The following is an 18,218-nucleotide window of genomic DNA, read 5'->3' as shown; positions in this document are numbered from 1 at the left end:
AGTTTTTTTGATTGTTTCAGTAAGATGTGAGAGAAAGTAGATAAGAGACTAGATGATTATAGAGGTGTATATATTGAAGGTTTGTTATCTTATAAGATTTTATTATCATATATATAATATTTTATTTTAATAATATTTTACATGTTACATCATATGTCAGTCTCAAATCTATACATTTATATATTATACATTATCGATTATATATACGTTTATATATTATGTATTATATTATATATTATCTATAGTATATTATATATAAATATCATTCTAATAATATTTTAACTATAAATATTGTTAAAATATTTCATTATCTCTTATCAAAGTTTAATAAGTTTTTTAAATTATAATTAACAAACTGATTATTTTTTACCTAAAATATTTTATGCAGTTTATATGTTTTTATAATTGTTATAATTTATAAGATCTTATTATTCTAATTTTTATTATTCTCTTATTCTTTCATAAACCGTATTTTATGAATACAAAAAAGTTCTTCTATATACTACTGAATTAATATTGATTATATCAGTTACATAGCTTTCATGAGAATACTTTGGATGAATAATGATAACGTAAATAAATATTTTTTATACACAAAATCTGAAATAAAATATTAGTTTTTAAGGAACATAAAATTATAATCATGATTATTTCACGTACATAAATCTTCTAAATATTATTCTTTCTTATTTTTTATTTATTTCTTTTTTAAAAAGATATAAAAATTTATATTTTTATAATTATTTTACTTTTATATTAGATATCAAATAAATATAAAAGTGAATCATTATTGTATATTTACTCTTATAGTTATCCTATCTTATAATTTTTTGTTCATTTTATTTTATTTAAGTTTATGACTGTTAAAAGAGATTTGTTTTATTTTATTTTATAAACGATTAAAGACTAATATAGTTCTATAACGATGAGTATAAATAAGTAGAAGGGTTAGAATTGTGTTTTCATTAGTATAAAGAATTCACATATATAATAAATATATAAATTATTCATTAATAGAATTTTAAAATATAATAATATTTACACAACACACACATATATAAATTTATATTTTAATAAAATTCAATTGTAGAAGCTAAATATGTACTAAATTATAATAATAATAAAATTATAATTTGTAATCTTACTCCTAATTAGTATTTATCAGAAACACGTGCGAAATTATTTAAGCACAAAATATTAATAGATTTGGCTTAAGTTAGCCTAAGAAAATCGCTTTTAAATTTTTTGTTACATTATATAGTTTTATTACAATATATTTAATTAAGTATATTTTCTTATTAAAAAAATATAGGCATATTAAAATTCATGTTTTAGTATATCAAAAGATAAGCATATAAAAAATTATCTCATATCACTATTTGATAACTAATAATAAAATCAAAAGAACAAATTTTATTGAATTTCAAATTTAATATAGTTTTACATTTTAAATTTTAAATAACAATAAACCCCAAAGTTGGGCCAAAACCCTAATTATACAATACACTCCTTCACCCTCTTCTCTATTCTCTCCACCGCCCCCTTCAAATCTTTTGGCTTCTTCTCTCAGTTTTTTCTTCTGACCTGATTATCATTTTTATCCTGTGACGGTAGAAAACACAAAATGGTCAAGAAGAGCAAAAGTAAGAAAACCCTAATCCCTGTTCTTTGATTCCAGTAGTGTACAATGATGTAATTGTTTTTTTATTATTGGGGTGAAACTGTTGCGTTGCAGAGAGTAAGAGTAAGAGGGTTTCGTTGAAGAAGAAGTACAAGGTGATCCGGAAGGTGAAGGAGCACAACAAAAAAAAGGCGAAGGAAGCTAAGAAGCTTCGGCTGAGTGGAAAAAAAAAGGTTGAGAAGGATCCTGGTATTCCCAATGATTGGCCCTTTAAGGAACAGGAACTCAAAGCCCTTGAAGCTCGAAGAGCCAAGGCCATTGAGGAATTGGAGCAAAAGAAAGCTGAACGCAAGGAACGGGTAATTGCTTTATATTTATTAAATTCCACATTTCGTGCATTTTTTTTATTATCGATTATGATTTGTTATGTTACGTCATAAATTAAATAAATATATAAACCTTGTTCTTGTAGAAAGTGATTCATGGACAGTTGGGTTTTGATTGTTCCTAGTGAGAGAAGTGTAGGAATGATTGGTGGTGTAATGTAATAGGAAGAAAGAGAGAGATGATAATGAGGGTGTTTTGATTATTGGTACATTGAAGTATTTTTTTTTTGTATTATTATATCAGGGCTGATTGATGTCTACTTCAAACTGGGGTGGGAAAGAGAAGAATTCTACGAAGAAATTAGTCATTTGTGGTTTCTGTTTCTCTTGCAGTTAGGAACTTACTATTCATTACTTGTTTCAGGCTCGTAAAAGGAAATTGGGCTTGCTAGAGGAGGAAGGTGATACGTTGCCAGAGGATTCTAAAAAAAATAGTAATGATTTTGGTACTGCCGTGAAGACCAGAGGTGTGTATTTATTTGTAATTTCCTGACAGTTTGGTTGAACTATCAGGTGCTTGCTTGCCTATGTTCTTACAATTGTTATTTTTGGTTTCTTTTATTGCATAGATAGCTCAGATAGAGCCTTTTACAAGGATCTTGTTAAGGTTATTGACGCCTCTGATGTCTTACTGGAGGTCCTTGATGCCCGGGATCCTCTGGGGACTCGCTGTCCCGAGATAGAAAACATGGTGATGAAATCGGGGCCTGATAAACGTCTCGTGTTGCTTTTAAATAAAATCGGTAGTTTACTGATCACATTTCATATTGTCTCCTTTCTCCATTTTGGAATATTTATTTTTGCATTGGCTAATCATTTGATCCTTATAATAGATCTTGTGCCTAAAGAAGCTTTAGAAAAGTGGCTCAAGTACCTTAGAGAAGAATTACCTACTGTGGCCTTCAAGTGTAGCACACAACAACAAAGATCAAACTTAGGGTGGATATCTTCTAAGAAAGTCAAAGCCAAATCAAGTGATATTTTGCAACTAAGCGATTGTCTTGGAGCTGATACTCTACTCAAATTGTTGAAGAATTACTCAAGAAGTCATGAGGTAACAGATTTAATGGTGATGACTGTTTGTAAAATTGCAATTTCATAATAAAATTTTTGTGCTGAATTAGTTGTATGTGAATTATTTGACAGTTACAATTTTGATTCCTGTGTTGTGCTTCCCTCTATGGAATTATTATCTGATATATGATTGAGAAACCTTCATGTATTTGCTGCTGTCTTTTTTTGTCCGGTGTGTATATGTGTATATGTTTCCATGCATTCTTGCTAATGTGCATTGGATACACTAGCTCAACATGAAAACTCCACAGTAAAGGATGCCTTTACTGGAAAAACAAACTTGAATGTTGACAAATTGGCAAACTTAAATGTTGAACCAAATATAAAATCGGAAGGTTTTGCAAATAAATTTATAGTATAAATATAGGGAGAAGTGAAGAACCTAAGTGGGTTGGTTTTCATGTTTTTTATGTCACTTACTTTTGGATTCAATTTGAAGAAATGCTTGCAGGTGGATGTGTATTGTGCACAAGCTCAAAAAGAAAAATAAAGTGGTAGATCACACTTTTTTTTTCACATATTAGTAGAAATTAAATTATTACTAAAGCCTATGTCTATCGTACTTGCTCCTAAAATGATATCACCTCTAGTTGGGACTTGAGAATTGTTGGCATTGATGTTCACTATATTGCTGATGCCTTTTTCTGAATCATCACTTCTAGTGTAAGATAAGTATCAATCTTTTTAAATAGGGATGTTTTTCATACCATTGTGGTGTTGGTGCTATTTTCTGTTGAAAATGATTTTGTTATCCAAATATAGATATTTCGGTTTAGGTCTAATTTAAATCTACACAAAAGAGTGAAGTTTGCACCTAGTTAAAAGCATGCACAACACACATGCATGTGTACATGCATACAAACATACATACTTTCTATTTAGTCATGTAGGTGACATTGATCTCTGAACATCCATTTGTTTGCACAACACACATGCATGTGTACATGCATACAAACATACATACTTTCTATTTAGTCATGTAGGTGACATTGATCTCTGACATCCATTTGTTTGCTTGTGCATGATTGTGCCGACTTTTGCCAATCACACTGCAAAACTAAATATAAAGATTTCAAGTTGGAAGAGTATGCTTTAGTGTGCATCTTCATGGGTTATCATTCCTATCTTTTGGGAATTTCGCATTTGACTGATTTTTTATTTTCCCCGGTGTAGTTTCTTTTTTTAGTTTATGATGTCTATTGCTTATCCATTAATTGTTTTGTTTTTTATGCTTTTGTCCTTTGATTTTAGATCATTCATTTTTTGGTTGGTTTGCTTCCTTGCCTTGACAGATCAAAAAGTCAATCACTGTGGGTTTGATTGGCTTGCCCAATGTGGGTAAGAGTAGCCTTATTAATAGTTTAAAAAGGTGTCATGTTGTCAATGTTGGCTCTACTCCGGGGTTAACAAGATCAATGCAAGAGGTTCAATTGGACAAAAATGTTAAGTTGCTAGATTGCCCTGGTGTTGTTATGCTGAAGTCTCAAGAAAATGATGCTTCCATTGCCTTAAAAAATTGCAAGAGGATTGAGAAGTTAGAGGATCCAATTAGCCCAGGTATACTAAGTCATTTCCCTCCTTATTATCTGGTTATTCATGTGTTTATTTGCATTTAGTTGAAATGAATGGTAGAAGATTTATAGGAATTTTACATGAAAAAATAGTAAAAGAAAATGAGCTCGTGACATTGAAGAAATACTAATCAATTTTACAACAGTTTGTAGATTTTGCTATTTTTTGGTGCATTTTTATTTAATATCTGGTTTTGTGTAAATTTCTTATCCTCTATTCATCCATTTTCTCTAATAGAATGACTTTCAGTTATAAATTCAATTATTTGAAATATTTTCAAACTTGCGTTTACTTTTGTGTTAACAATGATAGTGTGAATGAGGGTAGTCATTGGGCGCTGTATATAATATTATGGTTTTGTGTGGTTTGATCTACCAGAGTCAGGATGTCCGTGATAAAATCACCCTTTCATTAAATCTTGTAACCTTATCCTGGTTATAAAATAGACTTCTGTTCGGTTTTAAAAATGCAACTGATAGGTGGTGTAGGGGAACGTTCGGTTATTTTATGCACGGGCTGTTGGATTATGTTTCCTATTATCTTGTTTTAAAACTCTGGTTGTTTTACATTTTATTTAGATATAAATTAATGTTTGATTTAGTAATGAGAATTCTAATTTCCTAAACGCTTAGAAGTTTGCATGATACAATTATGTTATTTATGGAAAATCCTGATTTAAGCTGTACTTACTCTTGTTAAGTAAATTTGAAAGACTTATTCCTTTTCTTTTTAACTTGGACAACGCAGTGAAGGAAATTCTAAAGCTCTGTATGCCCGAGCAGCTTGTAACTCTGTACAAGATTCCCAGTTTCAATGTAGGTGATGTTGATGACTTTCTGCGGAAGGTAGCTACAGTCAGGGGCAAACTCAAAAAGGGTGGAATAGTTGACGTTGCTGCTGCTGCAAGAATCATTCTTCATGATTGGAACGAGGGTACGGATACATGGAATTTCTTAAATTATAATCAGAGAACTGATTACTTTTCTGGGTTGAAGTTAAAATTGAGGAAGAACTAAACACTGAAATTTCTCTTTCTGTTTGTATATTTCAGGTAAAATTCAGTATTATACCATGCCCCCAAATAGGGATCAAGGTGAACCTTCGGAGACGAAGATAGTTTCTGAATTTGCAAAAGAGTTTAACGTTGATGAAGTCTACAACAATGAATCTTCATTTATTGGGAGCCTTAAATCTGTTGATGACTTCAATGCTGTTGAAGTTCCTTCAAGTCACCCTCTCAATCTTACTGAAATGATGTTGGAGGTTTGTTTGTTGAATTGAAACCGTTTAGACTTAGGAGAAGATGCCTAGGGAGTTGACTATTGTTGATGTGAATTGTATGCGTGAAATTTTAGTGTTTTCACACTTACTAATTAAAGCATTATCTTCTCTTGTAGGATGAGACACAAACCAAGTCAGCTGACCAAGGCGAAGATCCCGGAAATGTGGCTGAGGTGGATGAATCCATGGAAGATGGTGGTGGGAAGAACAAGGATAACAGTGCTGCAAGTAGGCAAAATGAAAAATTATATGCTGCAGACGGTATGCTTAATACAAAACTGAGGCGCGCAGAGAAGAAGAAAAGAAAAAAGGATAAGAAAGCTTCAGCCTCTTCGGATCCCATGGATGGTGATTACGATTTCAAAACTGATTACTTCCAAAAGGAAGCCTCCATGGATTCTGAAGACAGCCAGAGTGAGGATGGTGATGATGAACCAGTCAACTCTGAAGTGCCTATGTCTGCTATCCAAATTGATGAATGATGAACAAGCCAGCATATTCATTATTTAAAGATGATACAAGGTTTTGCTTTTTCTCTGACGTATCTGCAAGATCTGTATAATTTTGAGTTATGAATTTTGATCTTTGTAAGAGTTTATATAAACCATTATTAAATTATATGCAATTTTAAGACAACTTTTGCACTTTGTTGTTATTGTTGCAATACTAGTCTTCACACATTTATTATCCGTCAAATTTCTATAATAATCCCCAAAAATTTAATAGTGATACCACTCTTAAAATACACTAAATTGAGAGTTAATATTGTTTGTTCAATGATTTAAACTACATTAAAAAATAGATATGAAATTCATATTTCATCAAACATCTAGTCATGGATTTTAACTATTATATGAAATGAAAATCCTATTTGAAATCACTTAAAGATAAAGTGGAGATAAATAAATGTAAATGTGTGATACCTTGTACATGAAATTTAATGATTGTGTTGTGAGTAGATGGAATGGCTGAAGAGACAGAGACAGATTAACTTAATCAACACTTAACATCTCTTTTATTTATTCTGCTCTCACTCTATTTTTATCACTTTCCTATTTATTACACTCCTACTTTCACTCAGTGGAATCAACATCAATAATATATACATAAAAACATCACTAAGAATTAATCCAACTAATTTAGAGTAAAGCAACTAATCCTTTGGTAGGATGACTCAGAAATTCGAAACTAGAGAAGATTTGCAGAGAAGGTACAAATAGTGTTTTCAGAGGATAAAAAAACGAGTAAAGGGTGATTGTGAAAAAAGAGAGACGAGAGAAATGAACTTTACTACTAGAAGTTATTGTAACCTCTGTTAATAAACTCCATTGAAACACAGAAGTTATTATAATCTCTATTAATAAAACCCAGTTAAAACAGTTTTTATCTTGGAAATGATAAATTATAAATGGTATAAATAGTTTTATAATTAACTTCGGTTAAAAATAAAATTATATTAAAAAATTGAAAAAGAAATATGTTTTTTGTTATTCATTTTATATTTTTGTTATCAACTAATTAAACCTAACATATCCGTTTAAAGATTATACGTTTATTTTCCAATTATTTTTATTAGTTTATTTTTTATATTAATTTTAAAGATATTTTAATAATGTAATTTATATGTTTTGATGTATTATTTGTAAGAAATGGATGTGGTGGAGTTGGGGGTGGGAATCTAAAAGAAAGAGAAGGAGAGTTGGTGGTGGGGCTGAGTGAAAAGTGAGTGCGTAAAAAAATAGGATTTGAATTCAAAGTAAATAAATATGATTGAAAATAAAATAAAGGTTATTTTTGTAATTAAAAAAAGTTATTTTTGTAATTAAAATTTTTTTAGAGAAGGTTGGGAGGTGGATGGAGAAGTGGTGGTGGTGGAGATAATAACACCCAAATTATTTTCTCTTAGGCCCAACCTTGTTTAACTTTGCATGACTCAAGCCCAATCTTTTTCAACATTGCATAAGTTGTTTCAACCATCTTGGTCCTAACTTCCCTAAGTTTGATTTACTTAATTTTTTACATAACTCAAATTGACCTAACTTCATTTTGATAGTAAGTTTTTAAAATGAAACAATTATCTAATCCAAATCCAGTTAGTTGGGTTGGACTTATATCCAAAAATGTTGATTTCAACTTGAGATAAATCTATTAAAATACATTCAAAACAATATGAATTTGATAATTATAAATTAAATTTAAAGATTTGGATTTTTTCCCACCTTTTATTGAAAGTTTAGTTCTACGAGACAACTCTTCAAAGAGAAGAGTTTCCAAAACCTTATGTTACAACAATTAAGACTATTGTGAGAATAAGAGAGGAAGTGAGGACAATGTTTACGTTTTTAAACTGAACAATTTTAAAGTTGTTGATAGTCGTGTAAAGTTATCACATTTTGGATACAATTCTTCCTAATTAAGAGAATAGTATAAATGAGTTTTTTCAATATTTTCTCAACATCGCATACCATGTCTTCTAAATGATTATTCATCGATTTATCAACATAATTTGTTCCTTGTGATATTGTAGGCTTGTATAATACTTTTTCATGTTTAAGTCTAAACTGTATAACTCATCACTATACCGAAGATGAACACACATTATGCCCAAGTCCTGATGTATTTGATTAAGATAACAAACATAAGGGCAAAATTATGTATCGTGTTCATTGAGATTTTGTGTTCTTGAACATATTGCAAGAATTTAAAAACTTCATTTTCATACTCTTTACTAATGTGGTGTTTATTCATTTAATTTTGATTCATATTATGTTCATGAAAAACTCGATCAATCTCGAATTTTTAAGTTTAACAAGGTGATGTCCTACCCATTTAGGAACAATATTTATCATAATTTTCTAACACTTCTACAATAGAAATCAAACATCATAAATTTGACAAAATTTTAGTAACATTTCACATTGGTCTCTGAAGTACAAAAAATGAAAGTGATCACTCATGACCATAATCAAGTATACATATGAAGAACAAAAAAAAAATGGTTTCAACTAAAATATAATCAAATTTAGGTGTAAACCTCAATGTACAAGTTATAAGGAATTATGATAAATATTTTTTACAAACTGTCTAATTGGAAAATTCAAGATTTAATACAAATGATTAAAAATTCAATCATTTGTACTAAATCTCAAACGAGAACTAAGATAGCTTAATGATTAACTAGAATTATAATAAATCTTAATAAATATAAAATTCTTTAAATATACAACATCTAATAATAAGTCTAAATCTAATACTACAAATATTTTAAAAATTTAATTAAAACAAAAAAATGACAAAGAAAACCAACTTAAAAAATTGTCTAAGATAAAAACAATAATGACAAAGAAAAAAAAAATCTAATAATCAGTATCACATACAAGGAACAAGGGACAAAGTGCAACGGGAACTGTCATTCTTAGCAAAATCAAGAATGAAGTTGGATGGATGGTGGAATAGGCTTGTCGCCACCGTTGCAAAGCTTGCCTAGTATGCGATTGCCATCTCTCTTTTCTCTTTCAAAATGAAAATGAAGATGAACGAGAGGGAAAGGAGAATCAATTGGTTTTTTACACATAAATGAATCTATAAATGAAAGTAAAAGAAGTTCAATGGTGGAAAAGGAAGAAAAACTTAACTATAAAGCTCCTTGTCGTCATTGCTAGGGATGAATGTTCGAAGGTGACATGAAAGAACAATGATTAAAAAATACGCTAGGTTTGATTTAAAATGCAATTTTATGTCGAAGAATGCCTGCATCGATGTCCATTGACGTCTAATATGTAGTGGGTCGATGTCATTCCTTATTTTAATGTTGGGGATAAGGAGGCCGATGTCCATTGATGTTAAACTTTGATTGAGTCAACTTAAACTTTGATATCTTATTTACAAAAACATCATCGATCATGTCTTATGTTGGACTTCTAATGGATTGACCTAAATGAGTATAATGATTATACGACATTTTTGTGCTAGTGTCTCATCTATAATTCTTTGAATTTTAAGAAAGAACTCTTTTAATTGAATAATTAGGTCATTAGTGTCATGCTTAAGAATATATGAAAAAATGTTGTTTCATCTTCAACGACAATTTTTCTTTTATCACTTTTAAAAATAATCTATTATTTTATTCTTTATCAACATATCTATTTAAAAAAAAAAGTTTAATGTAAGAACCTAGAAAATAGAGTAATAGAGTAGATAGATGTATTAAAATAATGAGACGAGCATTTTACTTTAAAAATAATATTATAAAATAAATAGAACTTTCTAAAGCTCGGTTCATTATCTAAAACACTTCATCTCTCTAAGACACTATTCTCTACTCTTTCTCTACCTTCTCTCTAGGATTTCTCTCAACTGAGTTGTTTGATTGATGATCAGGAGGTGCCCAGACGTTCATGGCGTAGAGGGCTACACAACTGACTGATCAATTTCTTGATTCTAGCTGGTAAGCTGTTTTTCCCCTTTCTCCGCATGTTCTTGAGTCTTGATCATGCAAACTGTGCTGTTGCATGTGTCTTGTAGCTTTCTTCTTCAATTCTCAGCTCAATTTAGGTTCTAAGAGCTGTTTTCTATCACTGATTGGTGATTTGTAGGTTTTTGTCGAGTTTCCTTGCAGTGCAAGGTACTGTTGAAGTAATCTTGTGAGCTGGGCAGTTTATCTCTGAGGTAAGGGGAGTTAAATATTTTCTTAAATTATTTGTATGACATGTGTATATGCTGAATTCTACTGTTTGAAGCACAATTTGGATTTTTGGAGTGGATTGAATTGTATGTATGTGAATGTCTAAATGTAAAACTGTGAATTGGTGTTTGTGAATTGATTTGGATGAGATATACTGCTGTAATTGAGTTGTTAGAGATGTGAAATCTGTTATGATTGTTATTAGGTAGGTGGTTAAGTGAATTACGGTGTTTTGGGGGCATTTTAGAAGAAGTGAGGTAGTGAATTTGAGAATTAGAGGTCAAGGGCTCATTTGGTCTATTGAGGTAGTTTAGGTAAGTTATTTGTGACTTGTTTGAGTCATTTAAATGGTCAAAAACATGTACAAAGTGGTAGAATTGAATTTGGGTCTTTAAGTTGAGAAATTTGATGTTCTAGACTAGGATTTGGTTCATAATCACTTTAGATTGGTGTTAGTGAGGTTTAGAATCACTTAGACAAGTCTAATTAGGTATATAATATAATCTAGGAGTGTTAAAAGTTGGGAAAAATAGTTAGAATGGGTAATGGAGGTTTGAGTTGTATAATTCTGCAGATTTTAGTTATGCAGATTATGCAGACTTGCTATACGAATCTATTTGCATAATGAGTCACCCTACTGAGATGCTCTCTGCCAGGGCATTCGCACAACGAATAGATGCGTTGTGCGAATGATTTGAGAGAGTTGCTATCTGTTTGACGATCTGTATGGCGAATTGGGGTGCTATGCGACTAGTTGGGGTTTGGGAATACTGCCATTTTATTCGAATAGCGAAAAGGGGCACACAACGAGTGAGTTGGGATGATTGGTCTTTGTCTGAGCTTCCGCATAGCGACCTGGGGCACTATGCGAGGGGTTGAGGTCTGGTACCTCTGCGAGTTAATTCTCACAACAAGTTGTGTCGCTGTGCGAGAAAATCCTGGTTTCGCTCTGAAAATGGGGTGCGCTGAGCGAAAGGTGTGTATCTAGTTTGCGCTCCTTGTTCTTTGTCTTGATTTGAATTATGTGGAATGTTTTTTGAAATATGAAGTATGATTAAGTGTATAACATGTAAATGACTGAGGATGTTGCCAAGTAAAAGTATGTGATTCAAAGTGGTAAAAGGGATATTCTAAGGTAGAATCTCTTGGTGAGATTTAGTTGTTTTGAATGAATGCAGGAGCTTAGTCTTGGGGGTTATCTTGAAACTCCAATGGTCTTTCATTCTCAAATAGAGAGGATTGAACCATGTTGGGAAGAGTAGGAGGAGGTCTTAGTCTTGGGGGCTTCCAGTATGCCTCAAGGCCCGGAACAAACTAACCTCGTGTGTGTGGTAGGGTGAAACCCATTGGCAATGACTTTGCAAAGTAGTAGAGGCCACCATGAGTGCACAACCCACCATAACTCGACAATTCATTCTAAGTCCGAACGAGTCAAGTCTAGAGTATAACATGTTAGGATGTGTGATTCAGTTTACTTTACTTGAATTAAACCTGTATGTTGTATGCTATTTTTAATGACATGATTTAGTATATCTATCTCACCCTTGTGCTTGTGTTTGTATGTTTGTTGTGTGATGTTTTCTTTTTCCATGATCATCTTTTTGGATATGAGTAGAGATAGATGAGGTGCCCCTGGAGCAGGCCTTGGAGGGTGATGATACGGCTGTCTAGTTTAGTTAGGCTGTCTATTTTATTTTGTATAAGTTTTGAAATACTCCATTGTATATAAAATTTTAAATTTTATAGCCATTTGGATGACTGTAAGATTAACTCTTTATCTATAAGTCTTTAACTGTTCTATACTATTATAATGATGACTACTATTTTATATAGTTTTTACTATATATTTTGGGATGTTACATTTAAGACTAAAGAATAATTTCTCAAAATCTAATAAAAAAATGAGAAAGTAATTATTAAAAGAAAAATATGTGATAATTAAGCCACAATTAAAATGACTTTAAAAAGACTCATGAGATAACTTTCTTTTTATGTTTATAAAAAAAATGACTATAAAAAAGACTCATGATAAAAAGTATTATGAAATTAATATTTTACGATCAAATAAGGCAAAACAGATACATTTTTTCTTTAAAAGTGAATTAGAACTATGGATGACAATGGGTCGGGTTAGACACAGATAATGCCTACCTGCAACCCGACTTGTAAAACAAAAATTCAACCCGCGCCTATTCGCTACCTGTGCGGGTATCCGCTTAAAAATATCCACAGATATTTTAAAACCTGTAGGTACCCGCAAAAATTAAAAGAAATATATTTTATACATTTTTAAAATAAAATTACAAAATATATATAATATAATATAAATTTAATTTAATTTTTTAATTAAATTTAACGTAACCTTCAATTTGGAAGAACAAAATTGCATGCATAGAACCCCAACATCAGAAACGTAGAGAAAACCCCAAACATTACAAGACCAAGAATCCCAAAAATTCCCAAACCAGAAAAGAAGATAAAAAAACTCCAAACTCAACAATGTTAGGAAAAACCCCAATCGCCTGAACCCTAACCCTAAATTGCGTGAAACAACAACCTTAAATTCCCAATTTCAAGACTCTCAATTCCAGATAAGAACCCAATATTTTGCCACCACATGCAGAAGAAAAACAAAGAAAACTCAATACCAAAATAGTGAGCCAAACACGAGAATTGGACCATTGTGTTGCAAAATTGCCGCAAAACATAGAAGCTCCCTCCCTCTACAAGACGAACTAGGAAAAATGAAGTGAGAAGAAACCTCCCTCCTTGCGCAACAAACTAGCACGAAGGGAAGGAGAAGAACAAGAAGGGGCATGATGCCTTGAGGCATCAGGGAAGATGATAACGTTGCCGAAGTCACACCATCACTGCACTGCCGTCTTTGCCACCACGAGACCAACTCCTTTGTGCGAGTTACAAATGATTTTCCCCAAGTTGAGTTGTTCGCGCGAGAATAGAGATAGAGAAGAAGTTTGAAGCTTCTGGGTTTGGTCGCGAGAAATGTAAAAAAGAAGATATTAGGGAAAAAAACTCTAAATAAAGTTTTTGAGAGAAACTAATTATTGAACAATTAGGATTTTTAATTAGGGTTACGTAATTTTTAATTGAAAAACTTTCTTTTTTTAAGAGTAATAAAAAAAATAACTTTAAAATATATAAATTAAATTATTATTATTATTTTTGGTGGGTAACGGATACCCGGGAGTCGAATAATATAATATTCGTACCAGACTCATTTAGAAACTTGTATTAAAATACATGCTACCGGTTACTCGTAAATAATAAATATCTATGGATAATAACTATCCATCGTAGATTTTATTCATAAACATCTTAGGCTTGATTTTTTTTACCATCCCTGATTAGAATATAAAAGATAGAAGAGCATAAATAATAAATTTCTATCGAACTTTATTTTTTCTTTGAAAAAAAACATGTAAAAATAAGAGAGAAATACAGTTGGGAAATAACTCAAAAGATAATAAAAAGAAAAATAAAACATATCTTAATAAATATTTTTATTGTACTTAATTTTATGTTTTATTATTTTTTAACAATAAATGCTGTACTTATAAAAAAAATAAAAAATTATCTAATTTAATTTTCATTATACACTACATAGAATATAAAAAAATTAAAAATTATACCTTATAGAATTTAAAAAAATGTAAAAATTTGAGGGGGACCATCCCCTTCCACAAAATAATCCACTGATGGTGGAATGGTTAGAGAGACGCAGACATTGTTGAGTGAGAAGTTGTGTGTGTTTGAGTGGAATAAGAAAACGATGAAAATGACAACGCTGTGAGCATTGGTGCTATTTCTCATTTTCCGTTTTAGAGAGCACAACAACAATGTTCATTCGTTCACGCTCACACGCCATGATTAACCATTCAACCAACAACACTTTTGACGATGCACTTAATAAATGTCTCATTTACTTTCATGTCTTCTCTGTACCACCACTCAATGGCCTCAAAATCATTAAGAATTAAACCAATTAATTAATCTTAGAGTAAAGCAACTGTGTTTAGGACTTTTTGATATTCCACCCAATCCTCTCGTTGGATCACTCCAAAGAGAGAAATGGAGAGAAATAGAAAGCTAGGGCACGTGATTAACTGCGATTGGAAGCTGCGGTTGACTGCAATTCGAAGACAGATGAAGATTTGTAGAGAGGCTAGGTCACGCCAGAGAAGATTTGCAGATAAGCGGTTTATGGTAGGATAAACTTAAATTATGGTGTTTTTGTAATTATATTAATTTCGTTTTGAGTGTATTTTTTTTATTCTTGTTACTAGTTTTAGTTTTATATATTTAGTTCCTGTTATTATTTTTGACTCTACATATTTAGTTTTTTTTTTTTTTACTCTTTTTTATACTTGCTCCATTAGGATTATTGTTTTTATTCCTAGTTCTATGACTATGCGACGTTTATCATTGAAGTATACAAAATTACAAGATACAATTATATAGTATGTGTTGTGTTTACATGACATCAAAGCTTTATGTTTTTGAGTGTCTGAGTGAGAGAAGAAATAAAGAAAAAAATGAAATAGTGTGCTCGAGTGTTTAAGAGAAGGAGAGGGTGAGAGATATGACAAATCTAGTAAATAGTTTGTCCCGGCTACAATTGTCAAAGAAAGTCAATTATGATAATTGGAGTTTATAGATGAAGGCTCTTCTTGGATCCTAAGCCGTATAGGATGTAATAGAGAATGAGTACAAAGAACTAGCGAAAAATGAAGAGTAAACAGTGGCCCAAATTGATTCATTGAGAAAGATGCGAGTGAAAGAAAAATCGGCCTTGTACCTATTGTACAAAGCAACTAACGAATCAGACTTTAAGAAGATGGCAAAAGTTGCATCTTCAAGAGAAGGTGAGAGATCCTGAAAATTGCGTACATAAGGAATAACCATGTTAGACAAGTCCAACCTCAAACTTTTAGGGGAGAGTTTGAAAATTTGAAGATGAAAGACAAAGAACGGGTGTCCGAGTACATAACTCGGATAGAGACGATGTAAATTAACTTGGCAGGAATGGAGAACCATTGTCAGGCAGTTGGGTTGTGGAGAAAATTTTGAGATCATTAACAAATGATTTCGAAAGCATAATTTGTGCCCTTGAGGAGTTAAAGGATTTGCTAGTGCTCTTAATTGAAGAACTTGTTGGGTCACTTGAGGCGCACGAGAAAGGAGGAGGAAGAATAAGGAGTCCCTTGGTCAAACATTGCAAGCACAATTCGACTTGAAGGGACAAACACAACACTTAAGGCCGAGGTCCTAGAGGTAGAGGCTGAGGTGGCTGAGGAAGCGTAGGTCATGATCGAGATGAGCATGAAAACAATGAAGAACAAATTGATCAGCAGAATTGGCGTGGCCAAGGACAAGGTAGAGCGTGAGTGTTAAGATAAAATCGTCTATAAGACTTATATATCTAAACACTCTCATATGTTTTGAAGTTAAACAAAACAACATTAAACGAAATAAGAACATGAAGATGTTATCGCTAGAATATAAAGATAGCGAACACATAAGTGTTAAGCTCAAAATCTCTAATAACTTAGTAACATAGGAAAGCCTTAGAAAAACACTTAGGCCTAAATTAGACGCAACACTAAACGATTCCCAAAGTCAAAGCGTCAATGAGAGTTGTGCTAAATGCAAAAACTATACTGTACCAAAAAGTAAGCAGTCAAACTCTCAAATAGATAAGGATGTAAAAGTGTTGAGACAATGTTTTTGGTAAAGCCTTTAAGAGTGTCAATTAATATTCCAAAAACTTGTAGAAGACAAACTTGCCAAACGCTCTAGCTGAAGGAAGTGGAATATTAAAGCGTTTACAACATACTAGACGATACCATGAGCTAAACCCTTCACTTCGTCCAACGATGAAGTCGTTAATCAACTATTGGTATTTTAGAGACAAACCTAAATGATAAAATACTACCTGAACGGTAGAAAACGTAAAAAGAACTTTGTTGTTCTAAACAAACATTAAATGACATTAAATGGTCAACATTCAAAAACAAAAAAAAGTGATAAGAGAAAAGACATATCTACTGCATGCATATCTACTCTACTTTGTGCAGATTACCTACTACAAATATCCACCTACTCTATTCAAAATTATATCAAAAGTGGACCTTAAAAACAAAGAAGACATTCACGAAATGTTCTCTCCATCAAAAGTCGTGCTAGAAAAAATAGTACAACTTACTTTAATCAAAGTACTGAAAAAGCAAGCTTGCTATGATAAGTTGATTTTAACCAATAGCTGTTTCACACGACAAGATAAAGAAGACACAAGACTCGGACAAAAGCTCAGTCTAACGGATATCTTTTGAGAAACCTTTAAATAGAAGATGATTCGAAGAAAGAATCAAGAGGATAATTTTTGAATAGAATAACTTACAAAGAATACGTCCTATAAAGAAAAAAGAAAATATCATTGAGAGAAAAGAACAAAAGAGCACAAGATCAAAGATAGAATATCTAAGAAGAAAAGGCCCAAGTCAAGAAACACTCTCAAACTTCATTGTAATATTACCATACTATTTTTAAGTAGAGAGAAAAGAAAGAAAAACACTTATCGAGTTTGTAGACAATATTGTATAAAACATATATCCTCTCTATGAGAGTAATCCTCTAACAACTTGTATGCAATCAGATTGATTACAAATTTTGAAGAGAATTCAAACACTTTTGTTTAACTCAGGTGAGTTAAGGATTACTAGGTAACATATCAGATTGATACCAAGATTGTCTAGTGGAAACCAGGAGTGAGTGAAACTCAACTAAATGGTGTATCAGGTGGATACCATGAGCGTTTAGGGATATCATGAGTGCTGAAAAATATTGTGCAACCAGGAGTAAGCGAAACTCAACTAGGAAACGTATCAGGTTGATACCAAGATTGTCTAGGGATACTAGGAGTGGTGAGAATACTCAGTTGTAATCTTATTGAATATTATAGTTGAACCCTCTAAGGTTAGAGGAGACTATAAGTAGCTTAGTTGGAGTGAACTAGTATAAAAATATTTGTGCACTTATTATTTTATTCTCTCCTAATTCTTCTCTTATAAAAACCTGCAGCTGCATTTTCATTTCAAATAGAAAAGATTCCTATATTAAATAACTATTCATTGAAAAGGAAGTTTCACTAAAACACTACAGTAAACATTCTAAATAGTACTTGAAAAGAATTTATCGTTTGAACTAATCTCAAGGTCGAGCATTTAAACAACTTACGTAAAATCTTTATACTCGACGAAAGTGCTATATCAGATCGATTGCAAAAAAGTTTTCCAATAACGCTATTCAACCCCCCTTTTAGTGTTTTTAAGTACTTCATCGGGAAGGTTGGTTAGGAGTAGAATGCTTTAAATATGGTAAGCACGACCATTATGCAAATGAGTGCAGATGAATAAAATGTTATAACCGTGGTAAGGCTGACCACATTGCAAAGGATTACCGGGCTGAGACAAAGGGGGAGACAAAACTCCTTACTAAAGAAGCGGAGGAAGAGATAGGAATTTTGTTGATGACAAAGAGCTCAGACGCTGAATTAGATACCAGTTGCTGAGTTCAACCCGAG

General features: G+C 31.8%; 1 protein-coding gene across 1 annotated transcript; it reads left to right on the top strand.

Moving 5' to 3' along the window:
* The first annotated feature begins 1,482 nt into the window (after positions 1 to 1,482).
* Positions 1,483 to 6,578, top strand: LOC108326529 (guanine nucleotide-binding protein-like NSN1). The gene is made up of 9 exons (XM_017560082.2): positions 1,483 to 1,643; positions 1,736 to 1,980; positions 2,372 to 2,474; positions 2,577 to 2,750; positions 2,841 to 3,061; positions 4,374 to 4,638; positions 5,401 to 5,586; positions 5,705 to 5,916; positions 6,051 to 6,578. Exons 1-9 carry the CDS (start codon positions 1,625 to 1,627, stop codon positions 6,414 to 6,416), a joined length of 1,791 nt encoding a protein of 596 aa, XP_017415571.1. The 5' UTR covers positions 1,483 to 1,624; the 3' UTR covers positions 6,417 to 6,578.
* Positions 6,579 to 18,218: the final 11,640 nt, after the last annotated feature.

This window comes from Vigna angularis, chromosome 3 (genome assembly GCF_016808095.1).
Source record: "Vigna angularis cultivar LongXiaoDou No.4 chromosome 3, ASM1680809v1, whole genome shotgun sequence".
NCBI lineage: Eukaryota > Viridiplantae > Streptophyta > Magnoliopsida > Fabales > Fabaceae > Vigna > Vigna angularis.
The sequence above is the reverse complement of the archived record's forward strand: the minus strand, read 5'-3'. Positions and strand labels throughout refer to the sequence as shown.